We start from the raw sequence: 26,106 nt of genomic DNA on the forward strand, positions 1-26,106 counted from the left end.
GCAGTCATTAGTCTCAGAGCCCTCTAGGTGGCGCTCTTCCCAATAATCTTCATGAAACTTCACATCACTCGAGCCCGGAATATGAGACCATTGAGTCAGGAAGCTTCTTCAACCCATAGACGATTCAAAGAAGGATGTGCTAGCCGCTACGGTTACCATGGAGATCCAAAACAAATCTTTATTAAAAGTCACGGAACTTCATCAAAGACATGATTGAAGATTGTCTCTCACACACAAATACAGGTGAAACTCTTATCAAAATAGATTTTATTCTGGACTTTAGTTTGACTAATCGGAGCTGAATGACAACAGAGAATAAACAACCCTGGGAACAGATGTGCCGACTCAGAAACTCTTGTGTTTTGACTGCAGTTGATGCTTCGTGAGGCCGCGTCCACACTCCAGACTCGACAGGACGGGAAGAAATGCCATTGACAGGATGTGCCAAGATGGTCTCGTGAAAATACACATTCCAGATTAGGGAGACTTACACCACTGACACAGATCCCTTTTATCATAATGCAAGAACGTCTGCAAGACTGGTGAACGAAAAACTCCACTGTTGTATTGAGTTTCTGGAGGCACATTTGACTTCTTGTGGGAAATGTCGACAGAACTTGACAAAATTATCTGAAGGCAAATCATTGTACCAAGTGAGCTGAAAATGTACCGAACTATATTTCAGTCAGTTTTCTTTTGACCCCAACAGTCTACCTTGGCTGGGGCTGGTCTTTGGCGAGTGCCATTGAGACCAAAGTTACGTGATTTTCAATGGGACAGTTGAGTGGCAGCCTTCACCTAAAGACAAGCTCATCGTTTCAACTTGTACATGGTTGACAGACCTCTGTGTGGCCACAGTGGAAAGACGCTGGCATCTGAAGCATAGAAGAAGTATGGTACACACAAATGAATCTGAAACTAGAGTGTTATAATGTAAATCCAGAAATGACAAATGGTGTCAAAGACCTCGCACCTGATTCCAGATAGCAAGGTCAACACCAACCATGGCTCCGCTCACATGGACATGCAGCATTTGACCAAAACTGGTGCACTGCAACCGTTTTGTTGAATTACACTGAATGATCCCATTCAGATCCTGAATAACGAGAATGGTTATGCATCTTGTTGGGAATATTGAATAAACGTGATTTCCGTGAGAAGAGTAAACATCTCAGGGATTTGCGCGACTGCGGGGTCGAAGTTTAGGAAAACCTTCTGAACGCTGGATGATGGCAGTTAATATGATCATGGGAACACAATCTCAGAACATCACCTTCAGGAGCATGGTGCGCATGTTTTTTTGTTTGTTTTTAGAGCAGAAGTTGTTTACTGCTGGAGTCGCTCTGATCTTTTAAGAAATCTTTCTGCAGTCGTGTTTCAAACATGACCAACAGGGTTGAGTGGTAGTTCTGCAGGCTGGACAAGGAAAGCTCTGTGTGCGTGTGAGAGAGTGAGAGAGAGGACAGCAGAATCGCCACACTTCTGTCCACCGGGGAAGGATTCTGCTTCTTCAACTGTCATCATTCACGTTTGAACCATGTTGAAGTTTCTGAGCATGAGAGAGTCCAGAATATTTTCCCAAGAACATATGCACGTCACGCAGATGAAAAATCACAACTGCAGTCAGGACCCCTGCGCCCCTCCTCCCTCCCCAGCAAAAACAAAAAAACAAAAAAAGATAAAAAAAAGACAGTTGGAATTTAAATAAACTAAGTGCCGTCCTATTTCCTGCCAGAGAGGCTGATATGTCTGCGTGATGACATCCAACTACAACCATCAACTCGCTTCTCCTCCTTTAATTTGGACGATGAGGATGGTGCTGAGCATGTATGAAAAATCAAAAGAGCAAAATAGCTTGAAAATTTTGGTACATATATGGATCCTTTGTGTTATCGTCTGTCAGTGTTCCTCGGCTGCATGGCCACAGAGAGGAGAGCGTCTCTGGTTCCTGCTCAGAGTCTCTGTCAGCAGGCGGGACAGTCATTTGGCTATGTACACATTCATGGTCGGTCCATGGCTTCCAGTAACGGCCGCGCTATTTCCGGAGGTCCAGTACACACACCTGCGGAGAGGGAGAGAGACACAGCGGAGGAGTTGGTCAATGATTCTTCCTGGTCTCCACATCACCCTCCGATTCACTCACAGATCCATCCGACGCACTGGCCCCCACTTTGTCACCCACTGCATTCCAGCAGACCTCGAAGATGCCCCCCGTCCCTCTGTAACTGTGGACCAGAGCGCCAGTCTGTGGGGGAAAAAACATCAATAATGCAGCTGTTTTTAAAACTATCAGCGTGGTCTGTGACTGCAAAGAGAAAAGTGGGACACTCAAACACAATATACTTCCTTAAAAGATCCAACAGAAACTACAATCCATTTCTGCGTTTGAAGTACTTGTTGCTGGCATCAAATGATTTCTTTGACTCACTTGTGTGTTCCAGATGTGCACACATTTGTCGAAGGAGCCACTGGCCAGATGTCTGCCGTCGGGACTGAAAGCCACGCTGTAGACGGGTTCCTGGTGTTTGGTCAGGGTGTGAATGCAGATCCCTCGCTCCACGTCCCACAGACGTACCGTGGAGTCAAAAGAAGCACTGCGAGGGTGGCAGAGCAGATCATGCATGAGCCATGAAGTTTTACACTCACACACGTCTGACTGTGTATCAACCTTCTGTAAACTTTTTTCTGACCCATTTCCCTTCACAGCACAAATCCATCGACATGGCAGTGAAAATCAATCGCCTTCCCAGATGATCCACACAAAAAAAAAAAAAAAAAAAAAAAAAAAAAATCAGTCAGCTTTCCACTCACCTGGCGAGCATGAGGTTGGCGCTGGGATTGTTGGTTCCTGGGCCTGTCGGACTCCATTTGATGGTGTAGATTTCTTTACTATGCGCTTGCAGGTCATGGACGCACACGTCCTGCTTCATACTCCAGATCTGCCGACACAACACAAGTTCACTCGCTCACTGCTGAAGTAGATCCGTGAATAACACCGAGTTCATTTAGAGACGTAACTTTGAGTAATAAGCGGGTTCCAAATCCCACGCTGACTTCTAGAGATGCACCCAATTGAAAAGTTGAGGCTCAAGCCAAATAAAAATGTAAATGCTCGGCTGAATACCCAATAATACAGAATATCCAATGTGAATAAGATTTGTACTATTTTTTTTAAATGTTGGGAACATATTTCTACACCTTTGTCAAAGAAAGTTCATGTTTGCATGATTGAACATTTTAATATTTTTTTCTGTTTCAGAATTTGATTTTCAAAGGATAATAACAATAGTAACAATAACAATGGTAATAATGATTGTTTAAAAAAAAACATTTACCGGTAATTTCCCATTATATAATAGGCTGATAAGGCTCTAGATAGTTTGGTCGAACACTCATGGCAAAGTGCAATTCTGTTTCCTATTTTCTCTCCAACACTTAAAATAACCTTAAACTTCAACACTGGATCACACTAAACACTGAAGCGTTGCCATGATGACGGTCGCAACCAGTTGGAACTGGCGCTCAGCAAAGAAGTGATCAAATGGGTCAGAAAGTCAAAATCATTTCGACTTGTGTTGGACCACTCCTGTCCTGTCACCAGCCGACCGGACGTCAGCCGATGAGTCGTGGCTGCCACTTCTGAAAGTGGATGATAGTGTTGCCAGATTTTTCTCAGCGCTTCTGAATGAGGGAGCGGGTTGCCAAAATTTCATCAGGAGTCTTGCTGCGTTCATTTCACTTCTGCGGCGCATTTTTGTACACATTCTGTTACATTCTGTGACTCTTCGAAGCCAAACGTAGCTTTTAGGCACCATTCGTATTCGGCCACTGAATGTTCAGTGCCTCCCTACAGACTACCACTTAAGCACGTCTCAAGACGGTGACGAAACTGAGTCAAATCAGATAACACTAGTTTCAGCATTTGCCACATTCATGACTCCAACATCATCTCAACGTCAGAGTTGGAGCTCACCTTCAGAGTCATATCGTCAGAGCAGGATGCCAGCAGGTTCCCGGTGGGATCCCACTTAATGGCATTTACTTCATTCTGAGGAGAATAAAACACAAATAAGAAACTAGATAGGAGATGTCCAGCAAACACACCGGCACACGAACACGTAGCTACACACCGTGTGGCCCTGGAATGTCTTGATGGGTCGGTCCTGTCCAAGCTTACACACGTGGATACACATGTCCGTGCTACAGGATGCAAAGGTATTGTTGCTCTGCCAGTCGACATCAAGGGCAGGAGCTGCAGGGCAAAAAAGACATTTCCTTCCTTCATTCATGTCCGTGTTGTTTGCACAAGATAAGCTATGCACTTCTACAAAATAGGAGCTAAGTTTGCATTTCAGTAACCTTGTAAACAAAATGAGGCCGTGGTTACAGGTATCATTATAATGCTCCACTTTTGACCTCCACCTCTAACTTGCAGTTGTTTTTTTTTTTGGCGACTTCATTTAACAAGCTATGTAAACAAGTGGTATGAAATTAGAATGACTGCTGAGAAGCGAAGCATATACTGCTGTAAAATGCTTGTTAGATATCATAAACCCTACAGCAGTGTGCTTCCACCAAGGCAAACCAATACTAGTTTCTTAGTGTCTGTAGCCATTTGCACAGTATGAAGATGAAGATGCACAGTATCTCCCATTATCCGTCATTCTCAAGAAGAATCAGTGATTCTGCACTTTCTAATGAGCAGTGCTTCTGCTTATGAATTTGACCCTCATCTTCAGAGCACTACTTTTCAAGGAGGAACATAGAAAAATCCTTACAGGAGAGGCATAGGATGATCTCCTCAAAGCATCTTACTATGAGCACCCTGCTATGGAGATATTCAGGTGAGACTGTGATGTGGCCTTTGTGAATCCAAAGAGCCCTTCCATTTGGCTGTCCTAGGCTAGAAGCCTAGCTTCTTGTTCGGCTCAGACAATAAACCAGAAGAGCGAGCAGACAGCTGTGGCTTCAGCAGAGATGGAGCCTGAGGTGTGGGCAAGAACATTTACCTGAGTGGAAGGGAAACTGTTGTTTGGCTTCTCCTGTGTGGGCATCCCATATGATTGTTGTCTGGCAGGACACATTAGGACATGTAGTTACACATTGTGACACATGAGAGCACCCGAAACAGCCAGTTGCCATTCTCTCCAGCCGAGCCATGGGGATGCCGGCTTACCTTGTCCACTCCAGCACTGAGGATAAAATTGCCTTTCTTATTCCACTTGAGAGCAAAGATGGGACCTTTGTGTTGGCCAAGTGTGCTCGCCAGGTTACCTGCACACAGGGGGACAGTGACCATCATGGAAAGACAGTGTGCACCTTGTTTGGTTTCCTTTGCTTCACCAGAGAGATTGTCTTGTCCACATGTATCAAAACATGGAAGCATTATTATGTTTGTTTTCATGATGGAAGTCAGCAGTATACAACATTTTCAGGAAGCAGCAACAGCTCACATGGCAGATGTCAAAAAACACTCGATAAAGAATGCAATCAAAAGAGGAGCCTTCCAATAACAAGCGTTTTACTATACGTATGTCATGAAAATATTGGTAAACTTACCATCTTTGGTCCATATCCTAGCAAATCCATCGTAGGAGCCTGTTGCTAATAGCGTACCCTCACTCTGTATTACAGTAGGGAGAAAGGGAAAGTGTCAGTCACAGAGTTACACCAGTTGCTCTCATGCTTAAAAGGCATTTAAATAAAACATTCACGACAAATAAATGCGAAGAAATAACATAGCAGACTCACGTTAAATCAGACACACATATATTGTATAGAGCAAATTAACTTGGGACATGACATGCTCACTTGAACCAATGGCTGACTGTAGCAGGTACAATACGCACATCATAATTTCTTTACCTACTGTTTACCGTTTCTCTGTATATTTGTACCCTTTTTTTTAGCTTTCTTCTATTCTCCACTGTCTTAACTAACCGTTGAGTCAGATCCAAGATACACCAACATTATAATGTGAAAAACCATGTTAAATTCAGAATATTACTATCCCGACGTATGTTTCTGTGTGTGGCTGCATGGTGTGTATTCTCACATTCCAGTCTAGTGAGGTGACGTCTTTGTTACTGGGGACGTCCTGTCCTCCCTCTCGTATGCAGTGTCTGAGGACCAGCTGCGTGGAGCTGCTGGTGCTGTTCTCACTCAGGTTCCAGATTCGAGCAGTCGAGTCTCCAGACCTGAGAGACAGAAAATAAACCACAGACATTATCCTCTCACAGTTTCTGCGAGGACTGATTCCAGTGGTACACCACGGCCAGGGCTGGAAGACGATCATGGGAATTCCAACGGATCACATAACCACCTGAATGGAATTTTATAATACTTTGAAGTTGCTCACTGTTGCAATAACACAAATATGTCTCTACTGTAGGTAGAGAAGAAATTCTGAGGTTTCTACCTTTTTTTTAAACAATCATTCAACAGAGAGCAATTGCACAGAAAGAGATGGTGACTCACCCTGATGCTAGTAGGTCACTGACTGGGTTCCAAGCACAGATGAAGACTTCTGACTCATGGCCCCTGAGCACCATGGCCTTGTTCTGTGGGATCTCCACATCTCCGTCAACCTCCATCAGATCAGCATGGTTGTCTGGGTGGATTTTTAATAACAAAAATCAATTTCACTATGAAGCTAAACTGTCACAACATAAACTATATCAAGAAATGATGCTAACAAAACAACATAGGGTGCTAGAGTTTAACGCACTTGCTAAGGCATGGGCTCCGTTCTCCTCCCCATTGGTGGTATTCTCTCCATTCTTGGCGTTCCCTGCCAGGCTGCCCCCGGTGGTTGATGCTGGTGCGGACGCTGTAGCCTGCTGCTGGGCCATCTTGTCCCGGTATGCCTGCTGCCTTGTCTGAACAACATCTGGCATGACGGCATCGATCAAAGACAACGATTCGATTGGCCGTCCGTCAAATAAGGTACCGTCCTGCAGACATTTAAGATGTAAATGAAGCGCCACAGGTTGCGTAGGAGTCGTCGGTGATGGCTGGGGTCATACCTCATTGATGCTAACTTCAGCCTCCACGTACTGCAGGCCCTTCTGAATGATGCTGATGAGGGCTGCAGGCGGAACCAGAGCACCGTTGATGTTTGACTGGCTGATGTGACTTTCTATTCCAAAAGTGAATGCAGAGTGGGAGAATCCTGAAAAAAAACATATAATTGAAATGAAACAACTCAATGACTTTACTAGTGGACTGTTTAGCGAGTTTAATAGAGATCATTGTGCCAGTCTCCGACTTATACAGGAACATATCGGTGGCTTTCCTTTAACCAAGTATTTCCTCCAGGTATTAAACAGAACACTTACAGTAGCATGTCAAATAATCTGGAGAGACAGCCAATCCCTCCATTACAGACAGAGGCGGCAACTGGGGCAAGAATCTCTGCTCTAACACACGGACATGACGTGAATATAAAAGGACAGCAGAAAAAAAGGTGATGAAATAGATAGCTACCCACCACAGAATTACATAACAAAATCTGAAGGACAAGAAAAGCAACAGATGACATCCTCTGTGGATGGTACCCATTACTTTCAATAACTATGATTACCCTGGTCTGGGGATGTCTTAAACTATGACTATATGATACACAGTTGATGTGTATTTTATACAGCTCCTCGATCACTACTCATCACAGAAAATGTTCATGTTCATGCAAATGTGGGAAAATGTCACGATGTCATTCTAGCTGCTCAATTATCTCTTTTTATTTTAAAGAAACTGAATGAAATAGTCGCACAGCCCTCGAGTGATGTTGTGGTCAAAGAATGTCAATTTAGCAAGGTCACTTCTTTTGTTTGTAGTGTGATATAACCACCACTAGATGGTGTGAGGATGCAAGGGTCAAAGCTCACTGGCGCTTGGAACATCGACACGTGTTTTACACCGATGATGATGAGAGATAGCAAGTTGACACAAGATCACGTATCAACATGATAATAGCTCAGAAAGGACTGCTGACTGGATTATCCAACTGGGACCCACTGCCGCATGTGTGAGGCAAACATTGCTGGGCTACAATCTCAATATTTGCCTGCTTTGTATTAAACTCAAAGAGTAGTCCTCTGATGCAGACCTAAACAGTAGTGGAAGATAAATTCCAGTCATGCACCACCTCAGTTACCAAACCGCAGAGAAGACGCTTCAGTGAATCACATCAAACTGATCCAGTTTGTAATTATAGTAAGTGGTTTTCTTCAACCACAATGATAAGAAACAAAACACTGCAGTTTTAACTGATTTGGTTTTCACAGTCACATTACAACACTCGACTAACAACAGAGTTGCACACAACCTTAAATGGCCTCTGATGGTTCATATTGTCACTTAGTCACATATGTTGGTGGTATTTTTAGAGTATCCACCTTACCCACGACAAACAAACTGGAATATTATCTTGCAAACAATTCATACACGTTATTTTCAGTATTGATGCATGATGTCTGTTTTAGAATCCAAAATGTACAAAGACTGACCTGACTCCTGTAGGTATCTATAGACCAGGAAGTTGACTTCATCACTGCTGATGCTCATCTTTACTCCTGTTACACCATGAGGTCAGCAAGTACACACCAAGCCTAAAAAGAGAATGATTCATCATTTATTTGCTGGTATTTAAGACATGGCACCATATCACAACACTGGATCCAATCAGCAGCAGGGTACCTGGTAAAAGAAGAAAAGGAAGACATGAAGAGCACAGGTCTGACTACGAAGGATGCATATGATGGGCCATGGTGGATTAGGTGAAAAGAGATGCCAAAAAAAAAAGTAGTTTGCAGCTCATCTACAGCTATGAAGTAGACATTTTTTAAATGATCAAAGAGATCAAAATCTTGAAACCAGTTTGGTCAAACTGGAATTACAACCATATTTAAGGCCAGAGATTACAGATCCTTACAGTTCATGGGCACCCAAACACTGTGTCTACGAGAGGAGATTAAAAAAAGTTGCTACTTCAAAACATAAAACCCTAGCAAACACAGACATACAGCCAAATAGTTATTATAAATATTCTGTACAATTTACATTTAAAAATTTAGTTTTATTCACCAATACAATGCACCCATACATGGCCAGTTGTTTTACCCAGGGTAGCAATGCTCATTTAGACACATCTGCATTTACTATTCTCTTGTTTTGAGGAAGCTTTAAAACCCCAACTGACTGACTGAGTTAGCCTTGTAAACTTAAGTGCTCCTCAGAGAAAACTGCCGTGTGCAGTTGAGGCAAGTCAATTGCAAACAGAGCAACTGTTGCGTCACCAACACAGCAGAGTTTAGCTGAGCAGTCCACATCCCCAGATAACAGAGACAACCTATGTTAGAATGAGCTGTCATCAGCATTTGTCCGTTATAAAACCTATCAACGCTAGAAACTGTGCTTTACGGTAATTACAGCTGAAACAAAGAAAAGAGTTCCAGTGAATACACACAAGTGTTAAAAAGCTTGAGAAAGATCACATGCAACATTCTCCTGGGCATGCAAGATTGGCATTCAAAGTCAGACATTGAACAGAGATAACTTTAGTATCACCAGTCTTGAATGACCCACTTGGAACCGAAAAGTACTGCGAGTGAAATTAAGCTGAAGTGTGGAGGCAAGCTTCTGGAAGTGAGAGCTAAACTAACATCGAACTAAACTTAAAGGCGATATAAAATGTTACCAGATGATGTAGTGTCACAGTCCACCATACAATTTCAGAGGGTTCTCACATGAACCGATTCCACAACACAATTCTTGGGACAACTGATCCGGCAGTACACGCCTCTGAGCAAGACGAGCATTCAGCACCAAAGAAGAATACATACTGTCTCTACAATAAATGGAGTCAGCAAGTGCAGGTGGAAACAGAAGACTTCAGTTCATGGATAATGTTAAATCAGACAGCCAGAGTCACTTTACAGCATTAAATCACTAAAACAGGGAACAGGAAAACAGGAGTGATGGGTAAATGATGCCTCAGTATCTTATCTGCTTTTCCATACCCACAAGACTATACAATCTCATTTTTTTGTCTATATTAGGGGTGAGCAACCTTCATTATCAAGGGTTATTTGAAAAGTATTATAGGGCGGCAAAACTGTCCGGCCTCCAGAGACAATGCTGTCACCACAGATTGCATTGACCGATTTTTCTCTCAGCATTGAGAATGGAGGAGTGTGTTGCCAGAATTTCGTCAGCGGTCCAGCAGATTTCATTTAACCTCCACAGTGCAATTTTGTACTTGTAAAACACATTCCATTACAATGAGTTGTCGATGAAATGCGAAAATCATCATTCAGGCTGCTCTGCACTGTATTTGATCACGTTACACCACAAATGTTGCCTTTTCGTTCATTATTCTGCCGAATATTTTTGGCCACCAAATGTTGGGCGTATCCCTAGTGGCAAGGACATGATTTGCACAAGCTAGTTGAACTGTCTTCATCCAGTCAAAGACAGGAGCTGTACAGTGGCAGATGGTGAGGAGCTTTGCCAGCTTACCTCAGTGGCAGACAGTTCAAACAGCACTATGCCACTCCTTCCTTTATGAATCAGTTAGATGAGGGCAATAAACTGCTTTCATTCAGAGTCTTCACACTATCAGTATGTAATGCAACTCTGAGTTGTGGGAGTCAGTCCTAAAATGCAATTTGGACAATAGTTCATGCATGCAAGTGAGATATAATTCAAGTAAATCACTTCCCTGTTACATGTAAAATGGCTAAACATAATGATTACCGTTAATTTGGATTTTCTAGGCTTTCCAGTGCACCGTTTAAAGATGAACTCTGCCGCGTGTTGGAAGAAATTAATTCCAGGCAAATGTCTGGACCTTCTGTATTAATTTTAGTTTTTGAGAACAGCTTGAGTTAGAAATGAAAAATGCAGTCAGAATATACTAAATATTAGACAGCTACAGGACAGCCATAATCAGTATGATTCAAATTATGACATGAGTAGTTAGTGAAACTCAGTGTCAATCAATACTTGTTCTGGATTAGTTATTTTCAATAAATCAATACACTTTCAGTATGGACCTGTATAACAGAAGCAGACTTGAGTTGATATAGCAGTCATAAATACCATTACAGAGAGGTATTCGGTCATATCATCCAACCCCACTACGCACTAAGGCTGCGGTTTGTCAGTCCTATTTCTGGAGTCCTTTCAGTGAGGCGCACCGTTAATCTTACATTCCTAGATAGGACACCGCTATTTTCAGGAACAAGGAGTGCAGAAAGTGAAAGGAATTACAAAACCAGAAACTATCCATCAGTAAATGAACCAAAAAAGCTGCCAGCTGGCAATATGTGCCTTTGAAAATATTAATTCTTGTTATGACACCTCAACCCTTAATTAGTGGAAACCACTCTCAAATCCCTATTTCATTTTGAGCTACTCGGCCATCAGTGAAATTTGAACTGAAGATGCAGCAAAACGAAAAATTGTGGCAGAAGCAGTCTTTCTTCAAAAGCTCAATGAGACTATGCTTTGTAATAGCTTCAATAAAGCAACTGCTTGAATAAAGTTACCCATTTATACTACCCTACAAATGAGTGACGAAAGATCTACTTGTAGGCATTCAAGCAAAACATTGATCAATTGATGCATGCAAAATCACTTTGAGGTAGAGCTACCAAGAGGGAGAGGTGTATTCCAACCCCTAGACCACCAGGGAGTACAGAAGCCTTGAAAGTATGGACATCTTGTTTCCCGAATATCTGATTTAATGGTAAAAAAAAAGTACCCGGATCACTCCCAAAATAGAGATTAACTATCTTGGGGTCTTGTTCTTGAGTGGTGGGGTAAGGGAGTTGGAGATTGGTTGGCGCAACAGGGCGATATTGCAGTTGCTCAACTACTCTGTTGTGCGTAAGAGAGAGCTGAGCCAAAAGGCACAGCTGAGGGGCAGACCCAGGGAGAGTCTCGGGATCCCCCAGTCGGAGCTGGTGGATGTTGCCCCGGAGAAGGGCGTTCGGTGTGACGTTTTGAAGCTGCTGCCCCAGTGTCTTGGCAATGAATAAGCAGATGAGGATCGAGCATCACAGGCCAGAAAATGAGCAACACACAAGTGGGGCATACAGCATAATCTTATCTTTACAAAAGTAGTACATTCCCCAGGCAAATTTATCCATTTACTGAATATTAGGTGCATCTCTAATTTAAACATTAAATGGCACAGACGCCTTCCAGAAAAAAGGCCACTGTTTCTCTAAACAGAAACACAAGAGGGGTTACGCTGGCTGGAAGCCAAATATAAACTGTTGTACATACGCACATACGTTTTATTTTTTGCAAACTAAGTTGGAATGTAATCTGGTACCAGGGTTAGGTATGTTTCTGTGACATAGACAGTGAGATGTGTTATCTTATGATTTTTTTATTCATGAGGTTCCCTAAAGGCTGCTGTGGTAGATCTACACTTGACGTTACAGTGCTATGGAAACGGTGAACATTGCAGCCCTCACAGCAAATGTTGTGAGCTCATAAACTAACACTGTGTGCTTGTCGTTTCCCCCCAAGACTCATGTACTTTATGAAATAAAAGCCATTATTATAGGGTAGGCGTATCATTTTGAATGTCTGGCAGTGTACATCAATTCAAAAGAAAAAAAAAAGAAATCAATGAAAAGGCACTGAAATATTGTCTTACACTTACCACAACAGTAAACACAGGCTGAATGATGACTCAGAATCTCAAACCATTGGCAGCAGACCTGCAATGACAAAAATGAGACTCACGTTGGTTGCTTAAAGTCTCAAAATGCAGATCAGAAGGACACAATGCTTGACAGTGACTTGAAATCTATTCAGTAGCTTCTTAGCCAAAAGTCTTGCCTGTGTCACCTGGATTCTTGTTGTTTCTTATTATTCCAGGTCCATACAAACAAGAAATTGAAGAATTGCAAATGCATTCACATTTTATTTGAAATACAGTGCAACCAACACCTGACATTGACAGGGTGAATGTTGATTCAACATGGACAATTGCTGCTTGCACCTATGTTTAATCATAATGTAACATTTGTACAATGAAAAACAAAAAAATTTTCACTGAGCGTTTTTTTTGTTTTCAAAAGTAAAGACACGATTCATAATGGATGTTGGGTGGAAGTTGGTAAACGTTCTACATATATGTAGACATAAAAAAATGAACTAAATAAAAATAAATAAAAGTGCTTTTCTTGGAGAAGCATTTAAAATTGTGCATTTGAAAAATGTAGGACAAGAACGTCACACATTGCCTCATTGAACTCAGCTCATGTAAAAGTACATAAAAAAGTAAATAAAAAGTAAATAAAATATGACCCAAAACTGAGATATACTGAGATACATATATACATATATATATATATATATATATATATATATATATATATATATATATATATATACATACACGACTGTGGGACATCTAAATACATTTAATGTATCTAATGCAAGATCTTGGAAATTCTGATCATGCAGTGTAAAATATAACATAGCTTAAGGATGGTTGATTTGGGCCAAAAGAAATAACATTATAAATGTTGCCGTTTCGGGGATAATGATATTTATCACAATAAATTCATTTTCATTCCATTGCATGTGTATCCCAATGTAGCTCATGTATCCAACTATTTTTACCGCAGAGATTCACCAGCTCCTGTGGACCCTGCATGTGTTGACACGAACGCGTCAGAAAACCTATTAGGCACACTCCATATAATTAAAACAAACAGCGATCCAGAAAGTCTGCCGATGCCATTATGAAAAGTTTCCGATAAAAAGTTTTAAACAACGATTGTGAACCAAAGTCCACCACACTCTCAACAACCGTTACACACAATGTCGGCTGTCAAATGCCACAGAGCAGGAGTCCACGACGCACTGCCGTGGTCTCGGCATATTCACGTATACAAGTCCAATGCAGAGAATGAGTTGTGTGTTTAACAAATGTATCATGCACAATTCTTGTTGTGGGGATTGTTTTTGGCGGTATATTGTGTACAAAAAGTTATCACCCATCCCAACAATAAGGTTAACAGGACAACTAGATTGAGCAACAATTCCCACGTCAGATTAAATTAACGGCTTCAGGAAAAAACACCAACTTTAACATTTAAAAATACAATAAAAATACTAACAGTGGCTGGTCCTAAGTCCTAATAGTGGTACCATATTTCTATCAGCACGCTCATCATCTCTTCATGTGACTTCCTCCAGCAGAAAGTGGGGAGCAGAGTTAATTATTGGTGCTGTGGTTCACTTTGGGTAGCAGGCCAAACGTCAGACATAATAAAGTGTTTGGTAATGATTTAACACATGAAAAAATTATTGCTGATTGCAATTGCAATAAAATACATCATTACATTTGTGAATGGTGAATCAGACAGTACACTTAATATAATACAATACATGCCATTTTCTTTTCAATAAAATACTACAATTTTACATCACAATGTGAAAAAGGCATTTTTTGTGTTCTGTATTATCACAAATATCTATACTTGCCTGTATGGACTTTCAAAAAAAAAAAAAAAAAACAATCAAAACATAATCAATGCACAATGCAACATTTTCACAGCCAAATTTGGGGACAGTGCATATAAATCACAGGCCTGTAGTCAAGATGAGCATATAGTTCGCATAGGTTTCACGTTAAACAAAACAGTGCTGTAGTGTCTGACTGTGCATGTGTGAGTGACGTACAACCCACCCGCTGTCTGAAGACAGTGTGTGGCAGAAACAAACATGCTGGGTTTTCAAAGTACCAAACCCACCTGTGCTACTGTTGCTATGTTATTTGCTGCTTTTATGGCCCCTAAAATACAGGTTCATGCTTGCGTGAAAGGTCTGAGTGATAGAGATGGACATAACAACTGTATTCTTGCCAGTATTCTGCAATTATTTCCAGTGAGTTGCTCTTTGTCGAATAGCCTATTAATTCTGCAAATTCTCAATTCTAGGGGGCATTGTAGCATATTTAAAAAAAAAATTGATTGAGATGTAAAGTTTCATTTAGGACAGACTGCTGTCTTTTAAAATACAGAAATATCATCAATCATGTCGTCTGTCAATGTAAAATACTATACAGCAATAAAAAAAATCAGATATTTTCCCTGAACAATAATTGTGATTATTTCCAGGTTGGCAGCCCTACATCCGATTAAATGTATTACTATATGTATAAAAACAGACTATGTAGATCATATTAGATTCATATTTGAGGGTCAACACAAATGACCTACGAGTATGAGAACATCAGTCGGAGAATCAATCATGTACCGGGCTGTGAGTCAGGGAGCAGCTGGCAGTCGTTCAAAAATGTATGGCTGCATTTGCATGACTGTAACAGACTGTAGATAACCAAGAGACAGTTTGGTTGAAACATTTCAACAAAATGATCTGAAATAAGATGCACAATAGAAAAGTGGCAGCGTTAACAAACTGAAAACAAATTTGAGTTCAAATTGTCAGTGCCTTTAAGTATAAATACTGATTAGAGTTGTGAAGATATAAAACAGTCTCACAAATATTATAAACATGTGAACACGCAGTTCATTCACATGTAAGCATCATTGTCATGATGATTTTTTTTTATGCTTTTAGTTTTAGTTTGTTCTACAATGGCATATTTGGTTTTGTCACTACCTTGCGTTTTATGTTTTCCTAAAAAGTTCAAGTTACTTCTGAGACATTCTAACATTAAAACCCACAATAAATACACTACAATTTGCCAAACACTATTACATGTGTTCAACAAACTCCAGTCCAACCTCATCATTCGTTTATGCATAAACATAGTCGTCCACTCAGTGTACAAATGTAAAAGTCAATGTTTTGCATCTCTCATAGAATCCTGTCATGTTTATAAACCGACTGCTCTGCCACTTTTAATTTGGGGTTAAATTGAGCTGTCTACTGTCCCAAATGGATCTCACCTCTCTTAAAAGACCCATCTGTACACATCTCCAGGACATTATTAAAGAATATATTAGAAATTATGTGAATAAATTATAATTTAGTCATGTTCTTGCAATCTTTATATACAAACTGTCATTCCTTTGTCTAGTGTGATAGAAAAGGTAAAGAAATGTACAAATGTCTCTCCTAAAATGGTCATTTTCTTATTGACGTAACTGATGATTTCATTCACTAATACTTTGACCAAATCAGAATTTGTTGAATGTCCCTAACTGATGCCAGGTTGTACCATGAACAAAGTGTGTGAGACATTTTCATAGGTATGAAACAATTACTCAAATAATTTGAGTACTCAACAGCAATGAAAATAACAGGATATATTTCAGTCTCGAGGAATTTTGCAGAAGAAGTGAGAAAAGTCAGAAACTGTCAAAATGGGAGTGATTTCGCCTGCATGTCAAGACAGACAATGTGCTTGTGTTCAGTGCAACAACGCTCGCCTCATCACGATTGCAGCATGTCATCCATCCTGCAGTAGTTCCATCAGGGGCATCCAGGATGGAGCCAAAACAAAGGTAAACCGTGAATATCTCTGCCTAGCACGACGCTCCTTTTCTGTTCAATACTGTTGGATGTGTGGCTTCTTTATTGTGATGGGGTCACACATAAGGTTAATGAGTTGAGGAAAAAGTCTGCGCTGCGGAGTTAAGAAACTGAAAGTAAAAACGTGATCACATTTCGCTGCCTGTTATATAACACAACTACTACAATTACATAAAATGGTCTACAAAGCAACACGCACCATAATGTTTATACAGAGCTCATCTTACAACCTAAGGGTACACAAATACGTCATATGTCATTCAGTCTCAGTAATGTGGAGTGTTTATTCTTTTATTTTTTTAGCAAATAATCATGGAGTCAATACATTTCCAATACAACACCATCAAGTGACCCAGAGCATTTATTTTTATAAGTGTTGAAAAATAAAACTTATCTGAAAAGGGATGCCACTTTGTCATTGTCAGAAGTGAAATGTCATTTTTTTGTTGTGTAGCCGTAATATAATACAAAAAAACTTGCTGAATTAGCAGAAGAGGACGACACCACTAATACTGGAGCAGAGGTCCATGAACTATCCAACATCCAACCAATTTCACCACTGTGTCTGTTGTGGCAGCGCTGCCAGAGCCCTTGCATGTGTTGATATGGACCAAGACCACAACCACACCAGAACACCAATAGGACCACTCAATCTAAGACAACCAACAGTTCTAACAACCACCAATAATGATTTAAAATGATCAAATAATAATATGCACCAAAATGAACATGACACAACCAAGGCCAAAATCCGAAAAGCAAAACCTTGAAAGAATTCCTTTGTCAATTATTTGATTAATTATTAGAGCCACTGCATTTATGGCCGACTGTGCTTAACTCACAAAAATTAGACTCATGCGAATAATAGATCACTAACAAAATTATGAAAAGATTTGTGCAGCACGGCATTTCAACAATATACAAAGAAAAACTAATTTCAAAGCATAACATTTTCCCTTGACTTATCTACAAGCTTCTGACTTCACTCTTCACATTTACTTCAAGGATTACTACACCAAAGACCTGAATGGATTTCAGTGAAATCTGTGTTGACAGACTCTAAAAGGATTGTGCTTGTCATTGTTTTCAGTCTGTGGTCCGCTACAATTACAGTAACCTGCGGTTGCGCAGAGGACTTTCAGAAAGTAATAAGTGCAAGGGAGGGAAACGCAGCTTAAAATGTTACACACCGCTCTTCGTCGTCTTTCTCAGAAACAGCTGCACACCAAGGACATGTTGACCGAATATTCAGACAATAGCATTCTGGCAGCAGTTTTGCTTGCATCATCACAACATCCTGTTTCGGTCTAGGTGTTTCCGAGCTTGAAGTCTTTCAATGCATCAATATATAATAATCATAAGAATGATAACAGTCAGCCAGTACAGTGTAGCAAACAATAGGGTGACCTGCTGCAGTCATTACAAGATAATGAGACTTCATGAAGACAAACTAGTGAATGCTATATGGCTGTGAAACAGTGGAATGCTGGATTTCTTTATTAATTCAATACAGTTTAGTGTCATTTCACATAATAAGACTAACAAGCTAAAACACTGAACATAGTGTGCATTAAGTTCAAGGATAGCGCCTTTTTCACTCATCCCAGAAATCTCACAAAATGACAAGTTCCAACAAAAACACAGCAGCAGTTCAGCAGCTGAACCAATTTTCTTCATTCGTACATTAATCGAATCTGTCTCCAACATAAAAAAAGATGTGTTTGCGTTTATCAGTTACATAAGTGTAGAGATGGGAAGAACACAAAAAAATCAACATGCGTGAAACTACTCTTTATTAGCCTTGGAATGAAAAAACATTGACGCAGAATAAACTGAATAAGCATTGGAAACAGACATGGTATGCAACATTTTCTATTACCAGACATCCCAGCTCTCGTGTTGTATTTTACTCATTTCAGAGTCACTGTGAGCCGCTGGATCCAGCAGCTTCTATTAAAAATAGACTTGGAGTTTATTTATAACAGAGCCGAGCAGAGAGACACTTCTGGAATGTGCAGCGTACCATCTAAAGAGAAAACAGACATTGTTTTGTTGTCCAGCCGTTACCGTCGCACTCGTAGCAAAGTCATGACATAAGCCCAATTCAGGTTTGAGAAAAAGGGTGTCAACCACCTATAAGTTTAAAGATCTCATTACACAGATTTACAACAGCTCACTTCTGATCTGTAATGCTACTGCAACCATGACAGGCACTAGGGATCAAATGGGAAACTAAAGGCCCGAAGACACATTTTCGTGAATCAAAAAAAAAAAACAACACACACACACTGGGGCACACATCTCACGGACACTTGTTTTGAAAACAAAGAAAAGACAAGAAAGTATCAGTCCAATTCAATTCAAAATCCAAGGCACCGGTGTTAATTCACAAAGGAGTGGAGAAAAACCTGGTCATTAGAGTAGGACTCTAATGGTCATCGGAATAAATGGTATACTGTGAAAAGTTATGAATGGTATACTGTGGTAAAATTCCTCTTGAAATTACCAGCAGCCATGCTTAACTATCTCAGTTTACCAACATTTCACCGAGACTTCCAATTGCCTGAGGATGGCGCAGTGTTTATACAAAGTGTTCACCAATGGAATGTGCCTAAAATCAATAAAAAGTAATTTTGTGTTAATCCTAGTGAAATAAAGGTTAGACCGCTTAGGTTTGTTTGTGCTTTTGAAACAATACAAACAGCGCAGCGTCATCTGACCCTTCTTCAGCCTCACCAATACAAACCACGTCACACACTTCTATATTGCAGTTTTCATTAACAGAATGCAATGCTGTAGAATGATTACAGTGCATTTGTTTTTTCTTATATTTGAGCACATTTCAACAACACTCATCAAGATAACCCCACAACATTAAATTTTCCCTAAATGAGAGTATTGTTAGTTATTTCCAAGCACCTGTGAACATACAGTATGAATATACGCGTATGGAGTACAGATGTGTGGAACTTACGTTCTGTAGAAACACCAGAAGTGCATGAATCTATTTCCCCTTAGAAATATAAATGAATCTCACATAATGCTTTTTGAACAATATCACATCTGAACCAGGTCCCTTCATTTCTGGCTGTATACAAAGGGTGCACATGTAGATTTCGTTTAGGTCAAGCAGCTGATGGACATGTTCAAGAGTCAAAGCCCTTCTCTGGGCTGTAATAAAGTCAGCAGCTGTTGAGCGCAGACATCACAGGGAGGCGGACACGTCACCTCTGTAATACAGGATCACAGAGAAATCCACAACTAATGTATAGTAGTGAGCGGGGTTTATGTTCCCTTCATCAGTGGAATCAGTATGCAGTCAGTTAAGATTGATTTAGTGTTGGCTATATTAAGTCAGGGACTGCTTGATTCCATGAGTGTGACATCAGCAAACTGACTCTGGAGTCAACTTTTAATCTACATTTATTGACTTACAAAGGACTCACAATATGTTTATATTTTGACGTGACAGACAGACGCTATGTATTTGCATGCACACAGGAAAGAGAAACACAGTTCACGTGTCGGTCATGTCGAGAAATCGAGAAAAAGAAACTATTTTAAAATTATTTTACATCGATCAGCTCAATTATGTACAATAAGCAGCGAGAAGTTTATTTGTTTTGTCATATTGTGTTCACTGGGTGAGAGGACCTTGGTTAATTTCTCGCACTCTCATTCAGTTCTTCCCTCATCTGCATGAGCAGAAGGCTCTAATTCACAAGGAGAGCTCTGCTGAGAAATCTCTAAATGAAGCAAAAGTCCCCAAAAAGCAATCACTGTCCTGCAACTACTGCACATCGCAATGACAAAGTTATAAATGTTTTTACCATTTAAACAAGCAATTAAAAAAACAAATCCAAATCTCTCATGGTAGTTCAACATCACAGAACACTGACAAGCATGTTGGTCAAAAACACAACAAGAACAACAAAACGAGATTGAAAAATGATTTTCAAAAAGGTAGTATCACCTCATTTCTTTCATATTTGTTTTAATGGACACCATGCAAACTGCGATTATCAATATTCTGGTGCCAAGTATCTATATTTCCATTAATACTACAGGGCATCTCAGACGCTCATCCAGATTGGTTTGTCAGCACACACATTGAGGAAACCATGGCTCCAGCTCTACTATGAGTGATAGCTGACTCCAAAGCAAAGTGAACTTTTTCACTTATTTATCCAATACTAGGAAGAAAATGACTACTCTGCTGCAGAATAGTTGGTGTATTACTGTTTGACTTGTGCCAGTCTATGAGCCTTCCAAGAACATTCACCAGTCAAAGTTGTGCACTTTTATTGTGCATCATATCATACTGTGAGGTAAAAGCACAAAGATACAGCAGGGCCTTGTTTGAAGGTGCCGAAACATAGAGTTTGCGCCAAACTGTTTGTTCAAATAAATATATCTTAATATTTAATGGATGTAATAACATGCTTAATAAACAAAAATGTGGTTCTTTTTATGATGCCAAATCCAACATTTATTGGTGCCGATATAGCCTATTAAAATGTCATCATGATCGGCATCAAAGGCAAACAAAACAGTTACAGGCATTTCCCCAGAAAATAACTACTTGTTTTAGGGTTGGGCGGTTAATCATCCACAGTTAATTATCGTGGAAAATTTCTGTTCAATATTGCTTCTCGGCCGTCACCCTGTTTATCAATTGGACACACCTCCCCTCCCCCAACAGAGAGGTCCCCGTGTCCTGAATCCAGCAGACGAGGATGACAACCAAGCATGGCATTTCAAAATATTGCCAGTGAATACTGTGGTTGAAGGAGTAAGATCACATTTAGTTGGGTAAATGTCTAAGCAACTAAACAACAACTCTCAACACTGATTGCAGTTACGCAGGAGTTCCAACAGCAATAGATCGTAAAGTGTTCAAACGTGTCACTTTGTTTGCAGAGATGATGTGGCTATAGGATGACTGACCTTCAACATCATGGTATACTGATGAAAAAGAGTTTGAGCCAACAGCTCACTTGACAGTTAGCATGGTGCTAACTGTTGTCAGAGGAAATTGATTTGTTTTTAATAATACCATACCTTACATTTTCACGACTACAGTGCTTGTTTTTACATTGATGCAGAAAAGTAAAGATGGTAGTGTGACTTCTAATGTATCGTCATGAACAAAACAAAACACATAAAAGTTAAATTCACTCAGCTTTTTTAACTCTAAGTGAGAGTTTTGCAAGATTCCTTGTTATTTTTGCCACACAGTAAACCGTTCAAGAAGTTTAAAAAGAGGTTTCCTTTAGAACAACCTGATTTGACTTTTTAAAAGCCAGTAAGTAGAATCAGAAATGGAATTGACGAAATCTAAAAGAATACCCAAATCTATTGATACGAATTGCCTGTTTTTCTTCCTTTTCCCCAATGAGAAGCGAACTAAGGAAAGGATTAAATGAGTAGTATCAATAACAGAATTGGAAATCTTATCAATTCCCATACCTAGTTAAAATAATAAAATGATGCACATGAAGGTAATTTTTTTTAAAAATCATAATAAAAGGCAACTGATACTTAACTCAGATTTCGTGGTAACTCAGTAGGTAAATAAAAAAAAAAGGAAAAATGAAATCAGATTTTCATGTACCTATGATTTTTATGTTTCTGTCAAAGAACATGCTGAGTTTGCGCACATTACTCCCTGAGATTCAAAAAGCACTGAGATGGCTGGATATCTCTATTCTCTAAGTTGGGGCAAAAAAAATGTACGTATGTATGTACTACGTGCATAAGCAGGTCGATCCGTGAACATCTCAAGTATACTATTAAAAAAACAATGACGAAATGGACTGACAATAACATTTAGATATATAGTTTACATCTGCCAAATCTAAAGTCTTATTTAAAAAAGGACTCTAGACAGATGAATGTTTTTGTTCAAGGGGACCTAAGCTGTCAGAACAATAAGCAATTGATAAGGAAATAATCAAATGAATGCAAATTCTTTTATTACATTGAGTTGTAAGTCTGTACAAAACAGATGTGGCTGGTGTTAACAGAATATCAGACAAGCATTACTATTACAAGACAAGAGCCAGCTTTTCTGCATGCGTACAGTGTAGCCAGACATCACGTCAGAAGTTTTAGATTCTCAAACGTGGTTTTGGGGTCATTAAATCTGTTAAACCTGTTAAACAACAAACAACACAAAGCACATGAGGAGTCTTGGACTTGAAAACAACCCTGATTATATTTATCTTTGAGACTGTTTTAACAAAAATCTCATCACAATAATTTCACAGCATATGTCAATCGCAGATTTGCCTTGTGTCCATTGTGCTCATTAAGGTAAATCCGTCGCAAAACAAGGGAAGTCGGTAAAAAGAGTCACAGATGGCAGCCTTAGTCAAACTTGGGCCAATTAAAACCTGCAGCGCACCTGATCAGACGTGGCTATATATGAAAGGAGGGAAGTGAAAATAGGAATACTGCCAATAACCTTTTGCTTACAACTTCAATCGGCAATATTAAAAATAGAACCTACTTACAACTTGGAAGTCGGTGTTGATAGTGCATGTGTGAGCATATTTATTTGTGTGAGCATAGAAATAAGATGGAAACAAACATGTTTGCGAGCAAAAAAAGGCTATGAATGTCGAAGAATGGATGATGACCAATGACTTCCAAGTTAGGATTTCACAGCAGTACCATTGTGAGTCAAATAAGAGCGATATCTACCACTGAACATAAAAATTCCTGCTTAAAGCCATAACCTCACCCTTTTTATTTATTTATCAATTAGATTATGGGAATATTTGTTTTAGATTATGGGAATATTTGTTAACATTTTGCTTAACAGCTGAATCTAAACCGTAATTGCTTTAACAGAAACGGCAATGAAGGTGTGCTGCTTGATACGAGCTCTGACACAAATGCAGGTTGGTCCGCATAGTACACTGTAAAATCAAAATACTTTTATAGAATATGCACATATTAATACACCCTTCCACATGGGCCACACTTAACACCAGACAACATGCAATGGAATGCAATAACCTGTAGTCACTATCAGTAATCACTACTTACTACTATAAAGCAACCATAGACTAGTGATCCAACTCCAATTAACCTACAGCTAAATAAAAGAAGGCGGCAAACAAATGGAGAATACAACTTTCACTAAAAGCATCTGGAGTTTACATACATACATATATATATATACACACACAATCATGTGACTTGGCCAGACGGAATTGGCCCCCAGACCTTGGTTTTGACACCTGTGATCGATGCCCACCACTTATCAATAAACACAAGCAGCCATCCAACAATCCACGCAGGGATGTGTGATCTGTCGTTTTTTCCCGGAGCTCATATCTGGAGAACTCACCTCCTCACTAACTTGTTAATGGAAAGACTATGCTGACTCAAATGAACAAAGTAATGAACAAAAATACGCATATATTTTCCTCTGAATTTATTTAAATGGCCAATGTTGATTTGCTCCTTATTTAGACGAGGGAGAACGTTCTAGCGACTGGAGGACGCGAGCTGCGGTCAGGAAGGAAACGCGCGTTCACGATGAAACGCGCCCGAGGACAGTCCTGCCAGCACATGCACAGAGCTCGCGCATATTCACGCGCTAGGGCTGCCCATCCCCCACACATTCACAACACATGGAATTAAAGGCTAAAAGTAGACTATAACATCCTAATATCAAAGGTACATACTCCAACACAAGCCAGCTTCACCTACGATCCATTTATAACGACATACACAGCATTAAAATAGCACAAACACTCACCGAATCACTGGAGGGGGTGCCTTCTCTGAGCTCTTAATATGGAATCTCCTCCACCAGCGTTGTTTTTAGTCCAGAATAAACCTTGAAAATGGTGTTATAACAGCCCTCGGACCCCGCCGACCGGAGCTCGGAATCCCCATGGATCGAAACGTGGTGCATATGCGGCGTTTATGTGGATAAATCCCTTTAAAAATGGACCTTGAAGTAGAGTTGGGTAGGTTGCAGATTTGTTCGCTAGTAGAGAAAAAGAGCCAAACGGTTCACTAGCAGCCAATAGCTACAGACACACAGAGGCTGACCCGCCAGGAGAAAATGAGGCCTGCTGTTCTCTGCAGGAAGATCTCTCCGCTCAGTAACAACATCAAAATGGGTGTCGCAGTTTCGAAAAGGATTAGGGAAATACGACGATCGACGAGGAGCACTTTGAGGGGAATCATAAATGAAGACGATTGAACATATTTACATTAAAAATGCCTTATTATCGTTTTGTCTGAGTAGTTTTTTTTTATTCTAATGCCCACAATATAGCGTTTTTTGTGATTGTGACCCATCCAGTCACCTAATGATGAACTTAAACATTATATACGCGAACGCTACAAATCATGTATGTGCTTTTTCCAGCTACTGACTGGCTCTGTTGCTTTTGCATAGTGCATAATTACACCCATTAAACCGAAATCCTCTGACTCGATGAAGTGTATTATCATTACAGATAAATATGCCTCCACATCCACTTCACAGGAGACAACAATCGGATCTGTCTTTACTTCACATTTGATTATTGTTTGTATTATTATTTGGTATAACCAGAGAAAGGCTGCTGGGAGATTGCCATCAACCACATAGACCCCGCTTTGTTTATCTTATGACCACATTCCAACGCTGGATAACAGTGATCTTGTTGCTGTTCTTGCTACTTATCTCTACCATGGTTAACATTATTAGAAGACATTAAAATCGTTTCCCGTAGTCCACTGAAGAGTGGCATTGACCAAGTGAAAACAAGGACCATGTTCTCTGCTTTGACAATAATATAATAATAATAATAATAATTTCACAATGTAAATGACATGTACACTTATCATTGAAGCATGTTTCTTCTTTTAGCTTTAACTTTAACTACAAATTAAAAGCTATTTTATGCTTGCCTGATTACAACTTGTGCCGTGAGACAGATAATCAAAATACAACCAGCCAGCTAAACGCTATATTAACACTAAACTGTTTATAACTGGCCTTCCATTGAAGTCTATCTTTCACTGCTTTTCTACCCTCACACATACAGAAGTGTGAGCGTCACACCCCTCCATTTATTTAAATTCCTCACAGTGTATTCTCTTGCTGTCGTCAATTACCTTTGGCCTCACAGGATCAGCTTCTTCCCGCTTCAACTGATATAAATTTAGCTAAGTTTTGGTCCAAGATAATACTTCAAGTTATGTTCATTTTCTCTTTGCAATTCTGTAATGAATAGATTCATCCAGTTTTACATAATAATGCTAACACAAGCAACTGATAAATGAGATATTCTGAAAGGGAATAAACTATTTTGTCTAACAGCAACATTGTTGCTTTAACCTTCTCCTGTTGCGACAAGGACGCTTCACCTCGCAGTGTTGCATCAACTCACATTCGGAATTACATGACAAAGTGACAAAGAAGTGTTTGCGAAGCACAACATTGGCATCTTCATTATTATTATTATTATAATTATTGTTATTATTATTATTGTTGTTGTTATTATTATTGTATTACATTATATGATATGAAAGAGGCAACAGCTGACAAGATCATTACTGTGAATGTGG

The 26,106-nt window shown here is 39.8% G+C and overlaps 1 protein-coding gene across 1 annotated transcript; it reads right to left on the minus strand.

Annotated features, from left to right (window-relative positions):
- Window positions 1-147: 147 nt before the first annotated feature.
- tbl1xr1a (TBL1X/Y related 1a) lies at window positions 148-24,600 on the minus strand. The gene is made up of 16 exons (XM_053849600.1): window positions 24,299-24,600; window positions 12,677-12,734; window positions 8,508-8,609; window positions 7,026-7,171; window positions 6,728-6,953; window positions 6,478-6,610; window positions 6,056-6,197; window positions 5,560-5,623; window positions 5,177-5,274; window positions 5,010-5,070; window positions 4,131-4,252; window positions 3,974-4,048; window positions 2,812-2,939; window positions 2,429-2,594; window positions 2,144-2,245; window positions 148-2,062 (listed from the first exon to the last, which is right to left on the minus strand). The coding sequence occupies exons 3-16, from the start codon at window positions 8,563-8,565 to the stop codon at window positions 2,036-2,038; spliced, it is 1,548 nt and encodes a 515-aa protein (XP_053705575.1). The 5' UTR covers window positions 8,566-8,609; window positions 12,677-12,734; window positions 24,299-24,600; the 3' UTR covers window positions 148-2,035.
- Window positions 24,601-26,106: the final 1,506 nt, after the last annotated feature.

Source organism: Synchiropus splendidus, chromosome 1 (genome assembly GCF_027744825.2).
Source record: "Synchiropus splendidus isolate RoL2022-P1 chromosome 1, RoL_Sspl_1.0, whole genome shotgun sequence".
In the NCBI taxonomy this organism is placed as follows: Eukaryota; Metazoa; Chordata; class Actinopteri; order Syngnathiformes; family Callionymidae; genus Synchiropus; species Synchiropus splendidus.